Genomic DNA, 19695 nt, shown 5'->3' on the forward strand with positions numbered 1-19695 from the left:
ACTTCTGCAGATGAAGAACACTTAATACTGCTCACAACATTGGGACTCAGAATTAAAGCCACTGAATGAGCTACATAACATTATTATAGCAAGTACTGTAGCAGGCAAAAGCTACCCTGAAAAACCAATGTGATGCATGTTAAGCTGCAACTATCTTTCTCAACTGTAAGTATCCGTGGTTCTCACATGTTAAGGGGGATTGACTTTGTGCAATGTGCAAAACCCAACCAATTGTGATTTATTTCACAATTAGGGTGATTTGTGAATCCAGCTTGGTGATAGAATTGTCTCTTAACAGTATGTTAGTTTAATATTGCCATATCCCTTCCAGCATGACTCCTTATCCTTTTTATTAGTGTTGTGTTGATAGTATGGTTTCTGTTTTTAGTGAGTACAATTAATTAAAGCTCCGTTCTTAATATCCCAAAGCTCTCTTACTGCCCTGGCTTCTAGTTCTGGTTCATGAATTGTTCTTGTACTTCACTGAATAATAACAGGTGGTCTGATATATTACCATCTTCCCATTCCAGGAAATACTTCCTTTCTCAATACATTTCCAGTTGCATGTTTATTTTCCATGGAGCAATTAATTAGCACAGAGAGTCTTTATTAAAGCTTTTAGTTTAACAAAAAATAGCAGCAAAAAATAAAGAAATTGTACCAGTGAGCAAATCGGCAACCAATGGACAAGAATTTTTGAAAACCATTTGAACTTGTTCATCTTTCAAATGACATAACTGAATTTATAAAGGGGGCATGCCAATTTCATAAAAATGCTCATTTATCAACAATAAAATAAGTTCTCAAAAAGCAAAATCCAGTTGGAATAAAGCACATTTGTTTCAACGCTTTCAGTAGGAACAATTTAAGCAACCATTTAATTTCTCCCTTGAAGTCAAAGGAGAGTAACAATTTATGTTTACTTGGAAGTAACTGCAACTATATATGTGTGTGTGTGAATGTGTGTGTGCGCCTTCAAATCATTGTTGATTCCTGGCAACTGCCTGGACTAGTCCCTGCAGTTTTCTTGGCAAGATTTTAGAAGTGGTTTGCCATTGCCTGCTTCCTAGGGCCGGGAGAGAGTGTCTGGACCCTAGAACTCATGTTCTCCTGGTTTCTAGCATGATGCCTTAACCACTGCACCAAACTGGCTCTCTTGCAACTATATTTAAACATAGGATATTTAGTGCTGAACCTAAGGATGCAATTGTATACACTGAGAGCAAATGCATTATTCCCCAACCTCATTATTTTTCATGACAGGTATCCTAGCATTCTTCCAGCATAATAGAACTTTTCCATAAACAATTGTAGTGGAATCAGTTAATCTTGAGCATAGGATTGCACCTTTAAATATTTCCTTTCAAGCTGGAATATACTTCAATGTTTTCCATCAGTTTTGATCTGTATATTTTATTAAAGTAATAAAAACTTATTATAAATCTGTTCTACATAGTAGCTTGAGTGGGGAAAAAGTTAATGCTTTGATGTTAATTATCAACAAGAAAACTTTTTTCCCATCAGCATGAAAAGAAGAAAAGCCAAGAATAACAGAGCTGATATGTGTCTACTTTCTTCTAATTATCTTGGCAAAGTTTCTATGCTGATAAGACTCCCACAAGGAGGCCTACAATTACAAAGGCAATAGAAATAACAAATATAGTATAAAGATAGGTTTTAAAATATGATCATTAAGTTCAGTTTCAAAACATCTAATATTGTTAGATAGACAAATTTTTGCAGTTGGTTTTATATGTTCAGATGAAAATATAGATATTATCAGGTTATATGAAGATAAATGATTCAAATTCTCCATGACTAGGTTTACATATGGTAAGACATGGTTTCTTTCAACAATGATTTGGCTCCAATAGAGGCGAATATGTGTAGCTCAGGATTGAACTGTGGAGTCCTTGGGGTTCTCTGAGCTTGGTTCTTTTCTTGCAAACGTTTCATTACCCGGCTAGGTAACATCTTCAGTGCTAAAATGGGATGGGGGTTGCTCTCTATTTATATACTGTGGTCTGCCTTGCCAGTGCTGGTGGGGGTGGGGGTTTGTTTTGCTCCTCTGGTAGTTCCTTGATTAGCATATGTTTACTGCTTGATTGTGTGCCTGGTGGTAACCTTTGCTTATCTGGGTGATGATTGCTGGTGAGGCGATCTCCTGGTTTTTTGTCTCTTTTGAATAGTATGTAGATGCTGTTTATCTCTATTTGTCTGTTAATTGCTGCCTTGTCTGAATACCAAACTTCCAAGAATTCTCTTGCATTTTTGTATTTGGCTTGGTCTAAAATGCTGACAGTTTCACAGTTAAAACTATGGTTCAGTCTGTCCATGTGTTGTGAGATTAAGGAGTTTTCATCATGTCTTCTGACTGCTAGTTGGTGCTTGTGGATCCGCTCTGCCAGTCTTCTGCCTGTCTGTCCTCCATAGTGTTTGTTACAGTCCTTACACTGTATGTTGTAGATGACTCCTGTTTTTTGTATTGTCGAAGGCTTTCACGGCCGGCATACGATGGCTGGTGTGGGTCTTCCAGGCTGTGTGGCCGTGGTCTTGAAGTCTTGTTTCCTAACGTTTCGCCAGCACCTGTGACCGGCATCTTCAGAGTGCAGGAGCACAGACAGGAGCAGTTCTCTCTGCGAACTGTCTGTGCTCCTGCACTCTGAAGATGCCGGTCACAGGTGCTGGCGAAACGTTAGGAAACAAGACTTCAAGACCACGGCCACACAGCCCGGAAGACCCACACCAGCCACTCCTGTTTTTGCTTCTTGTGCTACTGGGTCTTTTGGTTTACTTAAGATATTTTGGAGTGATTTGCTAAATCAGTCCAAAATATCTTAAGTAAACCAAAAGACCCAGTAGCACAAGAAGAAGTAGCACATGAAGTTCTACTTCATGCAGATATTTAGGTGTACCTATGCTTATCAGCCTGAGTAGAAGCTATTCTAAACATGGAGGTTCAGTTTCACTATTTGACCATTAAGCATCGATAACCATTAACCTTTGTTTACTGTTAGGTGATAGAACATTGCTTTATGCCAGGTCAACAAAAATTTGATCCCTGTAGCCTAGTATTTCTTGCACTTTACCATGAATTTAGGCAAAGTACCTTCCCTTCATTTAGTATCTAAGGTATTTTAAATGAAAATCACAATGCTTATACCTCGGATCTTGTATATGAAAAGAGCTGAGCTGTGAATTTCCCCTATGCTTACAAACTCAGCTTTTCCTAGTAAATTGCCTCCTAGTTGTATCTGTTATCTCTTGCCCAAAAAGTCTATTATAAGAAAAGTATTATGTAAGAGTCTATTAAAAAATAAATTAAAAAAATTCAACAGCAATCAATAAAATTAATAAAAAAGCTTCAACAGCAATCCAAATATCAAAGTTGGGAAAAAGAACAGCACATAACTACATTAATAGTGTTGAAGAATGCAAATTATGCAAGATAGTACAGAGGAAGAACATTTGAATTAATCATAGTGCTTTGCAGCATAAAGTATCAATTTTTCTGACTAAGAGAGAATATCAGGAGCTATCAATATACCCTTGTTATAGACTGACTTTTTAACAATTTATGTATAAAATTAAATGGCTGCTTCTATCTAGCACTAGAATGTATTAACAGAAGATCTGAGCACGAGCAGTTCCAAGTATGTGCCATATTTGTTCTTCAGTTGAAAAATCAGCTAGATCTTCTTCTGCAACTCCCCAATAATTCATCATTCTCATGAAGATACAACAGAAACCTCTTCCATAGCAACTGAATTGTTCCACTCACTGGCATTATCTTGAGAATAGAGTTATTATTTATATACTTGGAAAGAGTACCCACCATATAAATAACTACTAGACTTAGAATTCATTCATAAGTGTCTGGAAAGTTAAAAAGAATAGCTGAACGATCTTTCTGTAAAGATAACACAATTTGGAGAGACTGCTAAATATCTGTCTGCCATAGTACTCACATGAAAAAGGCGCTGACCTTTTCTAGTTGAATGGGTATTTATTTAGCTGTAAACAATGATTCACTTTACTTGGCAATTTCTTCCTGAGTAGTTCATTTATCAGAAATTTAAAGGATGCAGAGATGCAACTAATTAAGTTACAAAATTAAGGCTTGTATAAAGTTACAAAATTAAGGCTTTTGTAACTTTATACAGTTGCAAACCTAGAAAGTAAACAATGGAGTTGTACAAATATAAATAAAGCCTTGCAAAATCTTTGCTAAGAATGAAGATTAGGCATCATTTGATTTGTCCATTAGAACCAAATTTATTTGCAACCCTAGAAGGCTCATTTGCCACCTACTGAACAGAGTAATTAAAGGATTTTATAAAGCCTTGCTACTGTTCAAGCAATGTACCTTAAGTTAATGATGAACATTATCACTCTTCTAAATCAAATGTTTAAGGATAAAATTATTCTGTTCAAAGATTGTAATTTCTCCACATCCTAATATAGTATTGTGCTACTTGGTGTTTACAATGAACAGAAGTGAATAAAATAACAGATGTGTCCTGATAAAAGTTCTTTCTACTCATAGTGGATTAAATAAGAGTCAACTAACATGATTGCTTTCACATGCAAAGGTCAGTCTAGGTCAACTTTCCCAGGGAATTAACTATATGGAATTTACCCTGCATGGTCCACCAAGTGTATAGTTTATAATCAACCAAGCTGTAAAAATGATTGTTTCATGATGATTAAAATAAGCTAAACATATAAAATCAACTGACTATGACATTTTAAATATCAGAGATGTCTTCCATGAGTTAAGGAGGCTCTTCCCATATGTTTGCATTTGTTATACAGTATATATCTAATCAACAGCTGCTTTCACAGTATTGTCACTCCAAGCCATATGGTTTTGCCTTAGTGTAATGAGTCAACCCAGACATTTTAGTTCACTGTTCATGGTTTATGGCTTAATAATACATGTGAATGATTGGTTTGTTTAGCAATTGTTTCTTGAATGTACCATAATTGCCTAGATTCACAAATCAACAGAAATCATACATTGTCTGGATTCACACAATATGCATGTGAATTGATTGAGCACCACCAACTTGGTGCCAACTCTTAGCAACTACAGTGTGATGGAATGGAATTATGAAGGCCAAACTCAGGGAGGAAAACATGCCCTTTCGTCTCCTGAGGGACGAGGAAGAGATAAGAGGATGAGGCTGGCACCTCCCTGAGGAATTCACACTGTTGTGACTGGCTGACTTTGGGAACTGAGGTTTCAGTCTGGGAAGATTCTTGCTAGAGGTTGTAGCTGATAAACATTGCTGAACTGAATCTACATGATCTCCTGGAGTTCCTTGGGCTAGGCCTGACATACAGTACATAAACAAATTCTGTCCAGGATGATGTGTCTTCAACTTGAACTTTTAGGTTTCTCAATGGTGCATTCATTGCTGTTGTACTCTAATCAGTCCCAGACACCTTGCTGCTGGTCATCCTCTACTTCTCTTCTTTCAACTTCTGCCAGTATCATGGTCCTCTCAAGGATCTTCACATAATGTATCCAAAATATGATAGTTTGAGGCTTGTCATGTGGGCCTCAAGTGAAAATTCTGGAATGATTTATTCTATGATCCATTTGTTGGTTTTCTTGGCTCTTCATGGGATTCTCAGGAGTCTTCTCTAGCAACGCAGTATAAAGGCATCAATACTCTTTCTATCCTGCTTCTTCAAAGTCCAAGTTTCTCATCCATAGAATACCACAGGAAAAACCATTGCCCAAACAATTCTAATCTTTGTAGGTATAGACACATTATGGCATCCGAATATATTTTCCAAGGCCTTCATCATTATCCTACTGAGTGCTAGTTTGCACATATTTCTCGACTGCTGAATTCTTTAGTCTTGATGGTCAGTTCTAAAAGGTAGAAGTTATCCACCACTTCAGTGCCTTCATTATCCATTCTTACACTAGTTGCTGTGCTTGTCATTAGTTTAGTCTTTTTTATATTTAATTTTAAACCTGTTTTTCATTGTTCTCTTTGATTTTCATTACTAGAACTTATTATTCGCATTTTCAGCACAGCATAGGTTATGAATGTTTCTTCCTCCAACTTTAAACCCACACTCATCTTCTTCCAATCCAACCTCCTTCAATATATATTCAGCATATAAGTTGAATAAATATGGAAAGAATATACCACCTTTTCTCACCCCTTTGCTGACTTGCAGCCAGTCTGTATTGCTATATTCGGTCTGGGTTATGGTTTCCTGACCTATGTATAGACTTTGTATGAGGACAATGAGATATGCTGGGATTCCCATTTTCCTAAGGACATTCCACAGCTTGACAGGGCTTCCACAATCAAAGGCATTTCTATAATCAATGAAGCACATATTGACTTCTTTTGGGTAATGTCTTCCTTAATTATCCATCATGCATCAGCAATATTATCTTGCTCCTCAGTTTTTCAAAAACCACCCTGAATAGCAATCATTTTCTTTCCATATAGAATTCTAATAACCTATTGGGTGATCCTGAGCATTGTTGGGCAGCATGTGAAATAAAGGATTTTGTGTGATAGTCTGCACACTCTGCCAAGTCTCCTTTCTTTGGTATTGATACTTAAACTGATCTCTTCCAATTTATTGACCACTGTGTCATTCTCCAAATTTGCTGGAATAGTTTGGTTAGAATCTGTATTGATTCTTCTGTTGCTTGCCATAATTCTATAGCTATTCCACCAGTTCCTGTCGTTTTCCAATGTGATAGTGACCAGAGTGTTGATCTAACATCCTCTTCTAGTACTAGAGGTTCTGGCAAGTTTCTAAGGTATCTTGGATGCTGATGTCCCTAGTGTAAAGATTTTAGTGTATTCCTTCCATGTCTGTTTGATCTTCAGTTACAATCTGCCCATTGGCATATTTTAACATACCATTTAAGGTTGAAACTTCTTTATGAGTTTGGAGATCTTTTGGAAAACTTTCCTTCTTCTTGTCTCTTTGTCTCCATCTCCAGTGTCTTTACAGATGTCATAATACTTGTCCTGTCTCTTCTAACAGGTTTTTGAAAATCCTTATTAAGTTTCCTTGTGAGATCTTTATCTTTTTTTACTTTGGTTTCTCTTCTCCTCTCAGCATTTTCCACTGTTGGTTCATGAATATGTGTGAGTTAACCAAACAAATCATGGCCTATTATGTTTTCTGAATATCATACAGAATGTTTATCAAACTAAGGTTAAAACAAATAATAGCTTAATATGATGTATATAACTATGTGTTTACTTCTCTAGTGGTATGATTTCCTATCTTCAAAATGCTTCTTTGATCTCCTAATTTCCTGAGGCAGTTTCCCAAAAGTATTCTTAGGGAGAAAGCTAAAACGTGATTCCCTGCATGACAACTGTCCCCATTCAGCTGGGTGTCCTCTGCGTAGAAATTTAGGGAAGGGCTGGAGGGCTTGTCCTGGAGAGAAAGATGGGAATCTCTGCTATCACTAGCACAGATGCATGTGCCTCCAGCTGAATCCAACCCATTACATTTAAAAGCTATAGATTCATGAATGCATGGCATTTATCCCTCATAAGCTTTTGTTTTTTTTAATTTATTTGTTTGCTGGAATAGTACCGAAGTGAAAATAGTAAAAGTAAAATGGCCAGCCAAGGATGAAAATAATCAAGGCAAGAAAAAAAGCACAAGGGAAGCCAAGATTCCAAAATCTTTACTGCCACAAATGCGCTCCACATAAAAAGCCATTCCTCTGTGCCTTCAAATGTTCTGGTTGCCTCAGAAACAAGGCCAAGATATTTCACATCATGCACACCCACATATACTGCAATAGAAGCTGCATTCATTAGGAGCGCAATGGTTTAACAGTCAAAGGCAAAACAGGAGGATTAGCACCATATTTATGAACATTTCATTATTCAGAACTTGAATAGATATGAACGGTATCAGGGGTATATTGATATAAATCTGGACTAGAATGCAAAGATTGGGAACTGGAAACACTGCTATGTTTGCAATTGCCTTGCCCCAAATTAATTTGATATAACAAACTCCCATGATGATGACTGCAAAAACCTACATCTCTAGGGGCGTTTTCCCCTCTATAGGCAACATGCCTATCTTTTTTATGTCACATTTCCTTTTTAAACTGAGGTGTTGAGAAAAGTACTGCAAGGGTAGGAAAATTGCCTCCCATTATTTCTGCCCATCAGTATGATTATGCAGAGTGGGTGTGTTCTTGGTCCTGTCACCTTGTGGGACCAAGGAAGTGTGCCTTTTCTGTCACAGCACCTGCCCTCTGAAACAGCATCCCCCCGGAGATATGTACAGAGTCCACCCTTCAAAGATTCTGGAAATTTCTTAAGACCTGGCTATGTTCCCAGGCCTGGGATTTGGGTATTTCTCGAGCCCCTGGATATTATTTATGTGGATCTGTCTGGGCCATCATGTTCTCCCTCCCCTTCTAGCTATTAATTTCTGCAAAGATGTTAAAAATATAAGATACTTATGCCAACTTGCTCAAAATTTCTATTTTTAAAAAAAATACCCTTCCCCCAGATTTTCTATTTTCTCAAAATTTCTGGAAGTTTTATGTGTTGTGTGTAGAGCAACTTAATGCTAATCAGGGAGGGACAGGAAAAAAACATAAAAATAAGAAGCCCATAAAATCAGAGCATTTCATTGGTCACAGAACATTAAATAACCCTTTTGAAAAAAGAGAAAAAGAAAACTATGAATTGTGGTGGAAGGGGTGGCAGAATATCTTGGAAAAGGACATGACTAGCTGAGTACTGTATTTGTAAATTGATATACTGTATCACATGGCTCTTACCTTGTTTCCTTGAATGCCTTTTGGGCCAGGTTCACCTGGTGGGCCACCAACTCCCTTTAGCAAAATAAAAAAAGGGGAGAGAACTGAATTTTCTACCAATGGACATATATTTATTATTACATTTATGAATCATATTCTGCTCATCAGAAACTGTACATTTGTTAGACATCCTAGATGGAATTTAGTACATAGTCTCAGTAACAAAACAAAAAACAACTTGTAAACAAAGAAATATGAAGTCTTGAAGTACAAGAAGGCAGAATTATTTGAATTCATTTTATTGCAAAAGATATGTTATTTCTTTGTTTTTAATTCGCTGTTCCATTTCTGCTATCTGAATCATATTTATTTATTTATATGATTTATATAGCCATCCATCTCACACAAGTCACTCTGGGCTTGTCACAAGGATTAATCACACACCCACACACACGACCTATAATACCATGTTAGCCTTTTAAAACAACTGCTCAAATTCTACTACTTTTGAAGTGCTTAAAATCATATGAATAAGAAGAAACATTTATTATAAAAATATTACCCAAAGTCAGCTATTACACAGGAAGTATTTCTATGACATAATGTGAATTTTCTACACCTGCTTTCCTCTCTCATATTCAGTTATTCATTATATCACTCCTTACATCCACATTCTGGTGGATTTTCAATAAGCATGAAGTTACATTTTATGAAGGAGTGAAAACAAAATAAAGTGAGTGTGGTAGAAATGCATAGAAAATGTTTTTAAAAGTAGGTTTCATTTCTTAATTTGAGGTCATCTTTCTGTTTTATTAATTATATATAAAGTAGTCCATTTATATTTTGTTTTTCCATTCTTGAGAATGCTTACGGCAGTTTATACGTAAGTGCACAAATATTAAAAGTTGGACCCAAACATGCGTAATATTAAAAAACAAAATATAAAAATTAGATACTTAAAGCCACATTAAAATATACAAATACTAAAATTTTTAATATTTAAAGGCCTGGCCTCAGAGATAATTTTTACTTTCTTTTTTAACCATAGAGAAAATAAAGATCTAAGGCAGTGTTTTTCAAACTTGGCAACTTTATGATGCGTGGACTTCAACTCCCAGAATTCCCCAGCCAGCATGCATCAAGTCCATACATCTTAAAGTTGCCAAGTTTGAAAAACACTGATCTAAGGCAATTCACTGAAAAATAAATGCCACAGCTTAGAAGCAAAACTAATAAACAGGCCTCTGAAAAGCCAGGGAAAGAGTCATAAGGGACTTTTCCTCCAATCTTGATGACTGAAAATTTCATTGGATCTGGAAAGCAATTAGCAACCTGCTGTGTTGTAGTGGAAAAAAATACAAACAACAGACCTAAACACAATTATTCTTTATGAACAAACTCTGACAAAAGTGTTGCTTTAATGGCTACAGCTCCTTCAAAACAATATGAGCAGCAATGGACCAAAAGATACTGCTAACACATAGAAATTGCTAACACACAGCATCACTCAGAATATATAACACAATCAATGAGTCATTTCACTGTTTCTTTGGAATAACTAACTAGACCAGTGTTTTTCAAGCTTGGCAACTTTAAGATGTGTGGATTTCAACTCCCAGAATTCCCCAGCCCCCATGCTGGCTAGGGAATTCTGGGAGTTGAAGTTCAGACATCTTAAAGTTGCCAAGTTTGAAAAACACTGAACAAGACCAAGAGATGTGATCCGTTGGTCACACCATCCTATGGTCATATCACCAAAATTCAGCAACAAAATTTTGGAACTGTGGCTGCACCAATTGCGGGTAATAAAATAAAATAAGGTTGGGAATTTTATTTGAGAATAACATGCTCTTATACTCAAACCCCACAAAAATCACAAAAAAAGGCCCCATTCCTCTTTGGTATTTCAAAGTATCAAAGGCAGGACCCTACAGCTCATGGTCAAGAAGGCTGGGATACCAACCTAGAAAAAGTGCCTTAGACTCATAGATTTCTGAAGCCTTATTCCACCTGGAATAAGGCTTCAGAAGAAATCCAAAATATCTGAAAAGCAAAATCCAAACCACCTAGGGATTTTTAGTAGGAATACAGTTCTCTACCCATGGGAATCTGTCTTAAACAGAGAAGGATATTTATGGAGAAATGCTAGATATTTTTCTACTAAAGGCTAAAGAATTGGCAGGGAGGGAAGCTAGCAGTTCTACTGAGAAGACAAAAATGTTCTCACGATACTACTTCAAGCTAAGGACTGTAGAACAGAATACTGAATACGAATAAATGACAATCCAGAGATTGATAGCTGTTAAAAATAAAAACAGAGACAAAAATCTGTACATATTTAAGAAGATAATCTTACAGTGCTCTCAATTATTTGAGTTTCTAGAACAAAAAAAGTCTTATGCTATGACATTGGAATGCACCCAGCATTCAACATCTGGAAACAGTAGCCAGATACCTCCAAGAAACTCATAAGCCAAACATGAATTTTAAAGTTTCATTTTTTTTTCATAACGGCTTTAAGATTATATAAAAACTCTAGCAACAAAGGCAAGTTATTGTCATATTTCAAATAATCTCTAAAAGTTTTTTGTAAAAGCCATGCTGATTTGCTTTCAGCAAGATTTGATAATCAGTATCAGGGTTGCATCCTCTTCACATTCTTCATTCTCCAAAAGTTTTTGCTGCGTTTTAATATTTAAACTGACATGAGAATCTTATTAATCAAGATGGAGAATGATAATATTGATTCTGTTTAGTTAATTTAATTCTGTTTTATTTATATTTACATTTAAAGAAATAGCATTTAATTCTTCATCCTGGCCCAATAGTTTTTGAAGTACATTCCATACACTAAAGTCCAGGTATGGTCCTTGGCTTAAAAAGGGGGCTTGTATCTTCTTTTAAAAAACAAGCCTCATACAATTAATGAACAATTAATATGGGCTTAAACCAGCTTGCCTCAGACAAATGTTAGTTTGCTAAATCTGTCATTTCCCTTCTAGCTCCTTTTTCTAAAACCGATATCACTGGCTACCTTACAGTCATCTCTGATGGAGATCTATTTTAGTGGTAAGCTGCAAATGTCTGCTAAAAGAGCAATAATTTCATTCTCAGTTCTATTTATTATTTATTGAAGGCATTTTAGGCATCTTTCAAAACTATAATCCTCCCAGATAATTTTATTTATTGACAGTGCAAGACCAAATCACAGAATTTAAAAAATACAGCACAACATTAATGCAGTACATTTATAAGTAACTATATATATAAAAGGGAGAAACCCCTATAAAGTTAACATTTCATAGAAGGGATCAAGCTATTTAGAATTTTGCTACTCTCTTCGAAATACCTGCATGTTGGTCATTTAATAAGTATGCCTCAGTCTCCTCATCATGAGTGGAATTTATCAGACTAAAGGGCGGCTATATTAGCTCTGATCACCTGTACTTGTACACTGGGCATTTTAAAAGGATGTGTGAAACAGACTCAGCTTCTAGATGTGAGCATACTCAGTCTTCATATGGAAAGCTGGAATATCGACTACCTGTCACCCTAGTAAGGACAGCATCTATGTGGATTAGGGAAAAGAGCCTCCTATGTGGGGCATACAGAATTATATTGAAGTAATCGGGGAGTGTTGAGGGGGAGAGAGCAATTGTCTATATGAGAGATGTGAAAGTTTGGCTCTGTCCACCTGACTGTCTAAATCCCATACCCTCTGCTAAAGTTCTTCCAGGGTTTTTTCTAAGTGTAAAAAAAGGAGGGCTGGTATTGACAGTTTATACCAGCGTTTCTCAGCCTTAGCAACTTTAAGATGTGTGGACTTCAGCTCTGAGAATTCCTCAGCCAGCATTCTGGCCGGGAAATTCTAGGAGTTGAAGTCCACACATCTTAAAGTTGTCAAGGTTGAGAAACGCTGGTCTATGCTGTTTCAGATCTTGGTCCATGTGTTTTTTTCAGAGTAGATTGATGTATATCATATAGAATAAGATGTACCAATGAGATTCTTGCCCATGCCTCAAATGAGATGCAGCCTACTTCTAATCTGGTAATAGCATTAGAAGTTGAGTATGGAACGGGTGCTACTGATTTAAAGGATTTTGTTAGTATTCATTCAAGGATTGAGAAGTTTTTGTAAATACACATCTGAGATCCACATGTGCATGCTAAGAACTTGGCCTTGAATAGCTTTAACTGCTACAGGACAAAGTTGCTTCCCCACCAGCCAGCAAGTGTACTGATCACTAGAAATACTTTTTGAGCTTTCATAGCTAACTGTCTTATTTGATGACCCCGTCATGTGAAGGATTGGAAGTGAATACCCAGGTATTTAAATGATTTCACCTGCTCAATGGGTCTGCCATTAACTGTTCAGCTTGGTGGATTATCAGAGCATCTTCTGGAAAAAACCAGAACTTTTGTTTTTTGGTACTTTATTTGAGGCATTCTCTATCACAGTACCTCAAAAGCTCCTTGAAACCTCTACATAGCCCAGTTTTTGAAACCAAAAATTTAGCTGCGTCATCTGCCTACAGAAGAATGGGGTTTGGACAATGGGCAAGGGATGGAAGATGGAAGTCTGGATTGGCAAAAGCTACAACAATATCATTAATGTAAAGTTTAAACAATAGGGTGACTAGTATACATCTTTGTTTAACCTCTTTATGAGTGGGGATAGACTCTGTTAGATCTCCAAAATTAGTGCCTTTAACATGCATAGTGATATCACAGGGTGATTGAATAATCAAATTAAGAAAACAAAATTAAGAAAATTAGCCAGTTTTCTCCAAAGTTTTTCTTGGGGAATGGAGTCAAAGACTGCCTTTAAGTCAACAAAGGCAGCAAAAAGAGCACCACTTGCAAGTTTATAATATTTCTTTGCCAAATGATGTAATACTGGGGACTGATTTATTGTAAAATATCCATCCCTAAATCCTGCTTGTACTGGCACTATAATGTTCTCGGAATACATCCAGTCCTGTAATTTGTGGCAGGGAAATCTAACATAAAGTTTACTAATTACAGGGAGCAGACTAATTGGATGGTGGTTGGCAGGATCTCGTCTGTTTCCTTATATATTGGGCAAGTGTTGGAGTTGAGCCAGTTTTGAGGAATTACCGCAGAGGAATTTATACCAGTGAAATTTAATTTTCAATATAAAAATACCAGTAACAACTGCATGAAACAATCAATTGTTTTTTTTTTAAAAAAGAAGGATCCAGTTAAAATAAGAAAATGTAAACTTACAGAGCAAATGCCGTTTTATATAAGAAAAGTAGAATAGAATTGTTAAAAGCCAAGAAAGTATACACATTTTCAAAATCCTTTTTAAAATGTAAGCAACTGGAACGATCCACTGATCTTAAATATGTTGAATCTATGTACTTGAGATAGAGAACTGTATTTTCATGGAACAGCTAACAAAACAACAGCATTCCTCTTAGTATAATGCTTCTCAACCTTGGGAACTTTAAGATGTGTGGACTTCAACACCCAGAATCCCCTAGCCAGTGTCATGCTGGCTGGGGAATTCTGGGAGTTGATGTCCACACATCTTAAAGTTCCCAAGGTTGAGAAACATTGGTCTAATGGGAACATTCTTAGTAACCCCACAGACATAAACAGAGAAGGGATAAATCTTCCTTCTTGTAAGCTTTGCTCAAGCTAAGTTACCCCTGTACCCATGTACCACTGTTTAATTAAAGAAAATAGAAGCTAGCATGTTCAGTATAATGTGTAGTTTAGTCCTGAGAAGTAGGACAAAGTAATATTTAGTAACACAAATAATAATGAAATGGTCAGTAGAATTTAAGAAACTTACCTGAGGGCCTCTTGGTCCTTTGGGGCCAAAAGGGCCATCTGGACCCTGTTCAAATAAAATAATAAAAATTATTAATAGTGAATTCTGGTTTAAATAATGCTTTCTAAAACATTCTCTTTGCTACAGCACATTATCTGTACATGAGAAGAGAATTTTCTAATCTTACCTTTTTCCCAGTGCTTATTCTTTTCTATATTATCAATTTTCAGCTCTCACATGTAAAGACATATTTACAGTTGAATTTACCAGTGTTACTGATATATCACCTATTATATTGATATTTGGCAATATAGAGCATGCTATACTCAAAGTCTAACTGGGTTAATGGTCTGCAAGGGAGAAAAACAGATAAATTAGACTCAGGTTTCATCCTCCCTGTTTTTAGCTGAACCTCCTGATAGCTGTGTGCGAGCAGCATCTCTAGATGCACGAAGTGGCTCTGCTTCTGGCATGATCTCCAGCTGCATGTATATAACCTACTGAATGAGGAACATCTGCTGGAAGGGAGTCAAAAGGTCAAGACAGCAGGTACAATCGTTCAATTGATGCCATGCCCCTTTTTATATGCATCCTGCATGCAACACATTCAAAAAAGTAGTATGGCTTCAATCATAGGGCCATAGCCTGTAGCTTGACTTTTTTGACCCTGCCCTCATGGATGCCCCTGTACTCAATAACATAGTATTCATAGCCTTTGGGTTCCTGGGAAAATAATATTTCGGTGGATTCCCAATATCTTTATGACATTCAGATTCCCAGATTGTCTTGAAGGATGTTGTGAAAACTGAAAAGCATAAATGGGAATTCCAAGCAGCAATCACAAGAGGGTAGTCTAAGGATTACAGGTAGTCCTTGGGTCACAACCACTCATTCAGCGACCATTCAAAGTTATGACGGTGCTAAACAAGGGGGACTTATGACCAGTCTGCAAAGTTGTGGCTGTTGCAGCCTCCCATGGTCACGTGATTGCGATTCAGGCACTTGGCAACTGGCTTGCAATTACAATGGTTGCAGCGTCCCGTGGTCACATGATCCCCATTTGCAACCTTCCCTGCTGGCTTCCCACAAGCAAAGTCAATGGGGAAACTGGCAGGGAAGGTTGCAAGTCGCTCTTGTAAGCCATCCCTGCCGCTTTTTTGCCCACCTGCCTGTGGCACCCACTCACCAGCCCATGGTCTCTAAAGCCTGCCTGCAGTACCCACCCATCCCCCCTGCAGCACCCATCCACACACCCATGGCACCCACACATGTACCCATGCTTCATAGCGTCTACCGACACCCGCCTGCGTGCCTCCAGCACCTGCCCATGCTCCGTAGTGCCTGCCCATAGCACCCACTTATCTGCCCGCAACATGCCTCTGCTCTGTAGCAGCTGCCCATGGCACTTATCCACACTTCATAACACCTGCCCACGGCACCTGCCTGCTTGCCTATGGCACCCCTGGTCCCCGTGCTCTGCAGTGCCTCTCTGTGGCACCCTCCTATGCTCCGTAGTGCCCGCCTGTGGCACCTGCCCACTTGCCCATAGCTGTCATCCACAGTCCTCATCTGCTGGCCTGGGACTCCCGTCTTTTCCCATGTTGCGGTCATGAGGTCCTCGCTTAATGACCTGAGCAGAGCTGGGTTTACGACGGAAACCAGGACTGCCAGGATTGCCACTGCTAAACAATGCAGTCACGAGACATTGCACTTAGCAATGGAAATTCCAGTCCCAATTGCCATTGTAACCCGAGGACTACCTGTATATTAAATATTAGCAATCTTTTCTGGCACCATTGTGTGATTTTATACAATCACAAAATCTTACAATACCTAATAAGATTTCTCATTAGTTTGCTTAAATGTAAACACTTGTACAAAACCACTGAAATATTGCAAGCTGTAGAAGTTCTGCGATATTTTAGCCTGCTAGATTTCAGATCACAAGAGTTTGGTGATTTCAATTTTTAAAAAATTGGCTTTCATTCTGGAATATCCTTTCAACACCAAGAATTTCTTACATGTAGGACTTAATTGCAAGAATTCAACTAAAGACTGAATTAAGAGGTCTTTGAAAATCAGAAAAATCCCTTCTAATAATTGGAACATTGTGTTGGGGAAAAAGTGATTTTATAGGGAAAAGAAGAGAAGAGAGTGTGAAATGTAATATTTAGGAGAGGATACTTTGTTTGGGCCCTGGAAGTGAGTACAGAATACTTCTTTTCTTTATCTGGCTCCTTTAATTTAAGCACACACAGCTTGTTCTCTGAAAATCTGTATAAATAGACTATGTCAGCTTCTGTATTCCACCATGCAGCAGTCATTTGTTAAGCTATTATGAAAGCAGGGATTCCGACTGCTGGGAAAGCCCAAAATTAGGGGCAATGGGAAACATCAGTAATGAATTACCTAAATCCAAAGAAAGGTTACTCCAGGGCATATAACAGTGCAGCCATTATATTATAAAGATATGTCCAGACTGTAAACGGGTCCTTGAAGATTGGAACTGTGCCCTTGATATTTTCCTCTCTGTTCCTGCTATATGTCTAGTTATTTCCCACTAGCATAATTTCTGTCTTTCTCTTGTATGGAAAAAAAAAAAAGTCTTTTTGGCAAAGCCTTTTCATCTTTTTCTTGCAAGTGGGAATCTTGTGGGTGATGAGAAATCTGGACCATTCAGAGATGTCTTTGAGTGCTTAATCCATTATGGCTTTTTAATCCTTTACAGATGTTCCATGCCTTCTTATTCTTTGCCGTCAACAAAATCTGAATGCCCAGACAAAGCGGTTTCCTTACATTTCTACAATCTGAACATATGGTTTCTATGTTCCTTTTGTGGTTTCCATTTTACCGCCAGCTGCTATCTAATTTGGCTTTTATCTTTACACACAGAGACACACATGCTTCACTTTATCCCCTACTATGGCTTTACCTGCTCTTAGTGTAAATGGATAATGTGAGAAGAATATGGTAAAAAATGTGGATTCCTGTTTATCAGATTAAACAATTTTAACACAATTCTCTCTTTGGCCAGAGATTTTAAAAAATAATCTAAAAGGAGAGACTAAGAGCAATGGCAGTCTATCACCAAGGAGCCATGTTGCCAACTATTGGCAGAAGACAATGTCTGAAAAGAACGACAAAGGACTGAGAATGGCTTGAGAAGCTCCATTTCTCATGTTACATATACCAATATGGGATCTAAATTGGAACTGTTATTTCCTGAGGAACTGCAGCTGTCCATTTTTTTTTAAACCAGACCCACAATTATTGCTCTGTGAGCACATATTAATGAATATAGTGTTGTATCTTGTGTATTTATAATGTGATCAACTGCCATACATCAACACTAAAGCATTAAAAGTAAAGTAAAAGTAAAAGTAAAGTGCCCTTTGCGTCAAGCTGGATACATCCTATCTTTTGTTGCTTTGTTTCCTGATTTATTTTTTTTTTACTTCCTGTTATATAGCCCTGAAATTCCTTGGAGGTCTCTTATCCAAGCCTGCTTAGCTATTTCAAGGTCAGATTGCCCTCTGCTGTAACACATCAGTGCATATCATTATTATTGAGGGAAACAGAGGAGGAATCTGAAAAAGTCATACAGAATTGGAGAAGCATATAAGCCCCAGTAAACAAATAAATTTTTTTAAAATGTGCTCTATTCTTTTCTTTATATAGGAAACACATGGCACAAGCACAGTGCTGCAATTGCCAGAGAACAGAGAGATCACATAATCTGCCCCCCCCCTTTTTTGGATTTTTTATCCTGCCTTATTTTTTTAAATAACTCAAGGCAGCGAATATACCTAATCCTCCTTCCTCCTCCTATTTTCCCCACAATAACAGCCCTGTGAGGTGGATTGAGCTGAGAGAGAATGATGGACCCAAAGTCACCCCGCCAGCTTTCAAGCCTAAGGCAGGACTAGGACTCAGAGTCTCCTGCTTTCTAGCCTGGAGCTTTAACCACTAGGCCAAACTAGTGTTATATGAGTTCCATATAAATATATATTCAACCAGGGACATGGCATCACGTCTTTTTATTTTAAAACAGTTGATATAAATTTTAAAATGAAAAAAAGTATGGTGCCCTTGGTTTAACAGTATGGTGCCCTTGGTCTTTGCACATGTTTTAATCACTATAGAAGTGTTGCACAATCTGTATATTAGAAACAGAAGTGTGATGAGCAACTACCCCTTCCTCAGTGATTCCATATCTAATAATACTGAATTCCATATTGAATAATTCAAGTCTTGAAGACGACTTTTCATTGTTTCCAGGAAAGATCTCATTCATCTTGAGTCCTGTAAGAGTGAACTTAAGTCATTTTAATCAAGTGGTTCCTAATATAATAGACAATAAATAAAGTAATATACCTCTTCTCCCCTTACTGGTTTATCATGCCATTTCATACAATCAAATTGATTAACTTTGGTTTTTGCTTTGATTTGTTCTTATGAAAATTTAAATGAGCAATTATGCATTCTACAAAATCAATAATGTACAGAAATGAAACTTCACATCAACCAGTGTTCTTTCAGAACTATTAATGTTGCCTTTTTCATATGCAAAAAAATAAATCCACTTTTATATCTTTATGCAGTGAACAATTTTAAACAGAAAAGATAGTAGTATAATAATTTGAACTTACTCTGTCTCCTTTTAACCCTGGTGTTCCACATTCTCCTCTGTCGCCCTGTAAATAATGATTGCCTTTATTTCAATTATATTTATACAAATTTGAGAATCTGAAATGGAATAATGCCAAACTATCTTGAAACTGATCATGATATCCTAAGAAGAGATATACACCGATGATTCAATTTACATAAGAAATATATAAATCATTCAATTTAATCATTATAGGAAGCTCAGGGGAAAAAAAGTATTTCAATTCAGAGTCTGAATTTAAATTTTGATCCAGAAATTCAAATGACTATGCCGTCCATTTTGACTATCTTTAAAAAGATCAAACTCATATTTAATTTTAAGCACTGCATTTCTGAACATCTAATTACAGTGTGTACTAAATTGCCGAATGTGGCATTAAGACTTTTTTTTTTAGCCAGCTTACCTTTTCTCCCTTATACCCAGGACTTCCCTGTTACAAAA

General features: G+C 37.1%; 1 protein-coding gene across 4 annotated transcripts in view; it reads right to left on the reverse strand.

Moving 5' to 3' along the window:
- COL28A1 (collagen type XXVIII alpha 1 chain) overlaps positions 1-19695 on the reverse strand; it is an 83629-nt gene that overhangs the window by 47049 nt on the left and 16885 nt on the right. For all 4 annotated transcript variants that reach the window (XM_007425280.4, XM_025164802.2, XM_088150624.1 and 1 more), the window contains exons 8-11: positions 19658-19684; positions 19235-19279; positions 14607-14651; positions 8807-8860 (exon numbers count right to left, since the gene is read on the reverse strand). In XM_007425280.4, the coding sequence (XP_007425342.1) occupies positions 8807-8860; positions 14607-14651; positions 19235-19279; positions 19658-19684 (171 nt within the window). The remainder of the gene's footprint in view (positions 1-8806; positions 8861-14606; positions 14652-19234; positions 19280-19657; positions 19685-19695) is intronic.

The sequence above is a fragment of the Python bivittatus genome, unplaced genomic scaffold, assembly GCF_059951505.1.
Source record: "Python bivittatus isolate LINGU-HERP-01145 unplaced genomic scaffold, Pbiv_v1 ctg000610_np1212, whole genome shotgun sequence".
In the NCBI taxonomy this organism is placed as follows: domain Eukaryota; kingdom Metazoa; phylum Chordata; class Lepidosauria; order Squamata; family Pythonidae; genus Python; species Python bivittatus.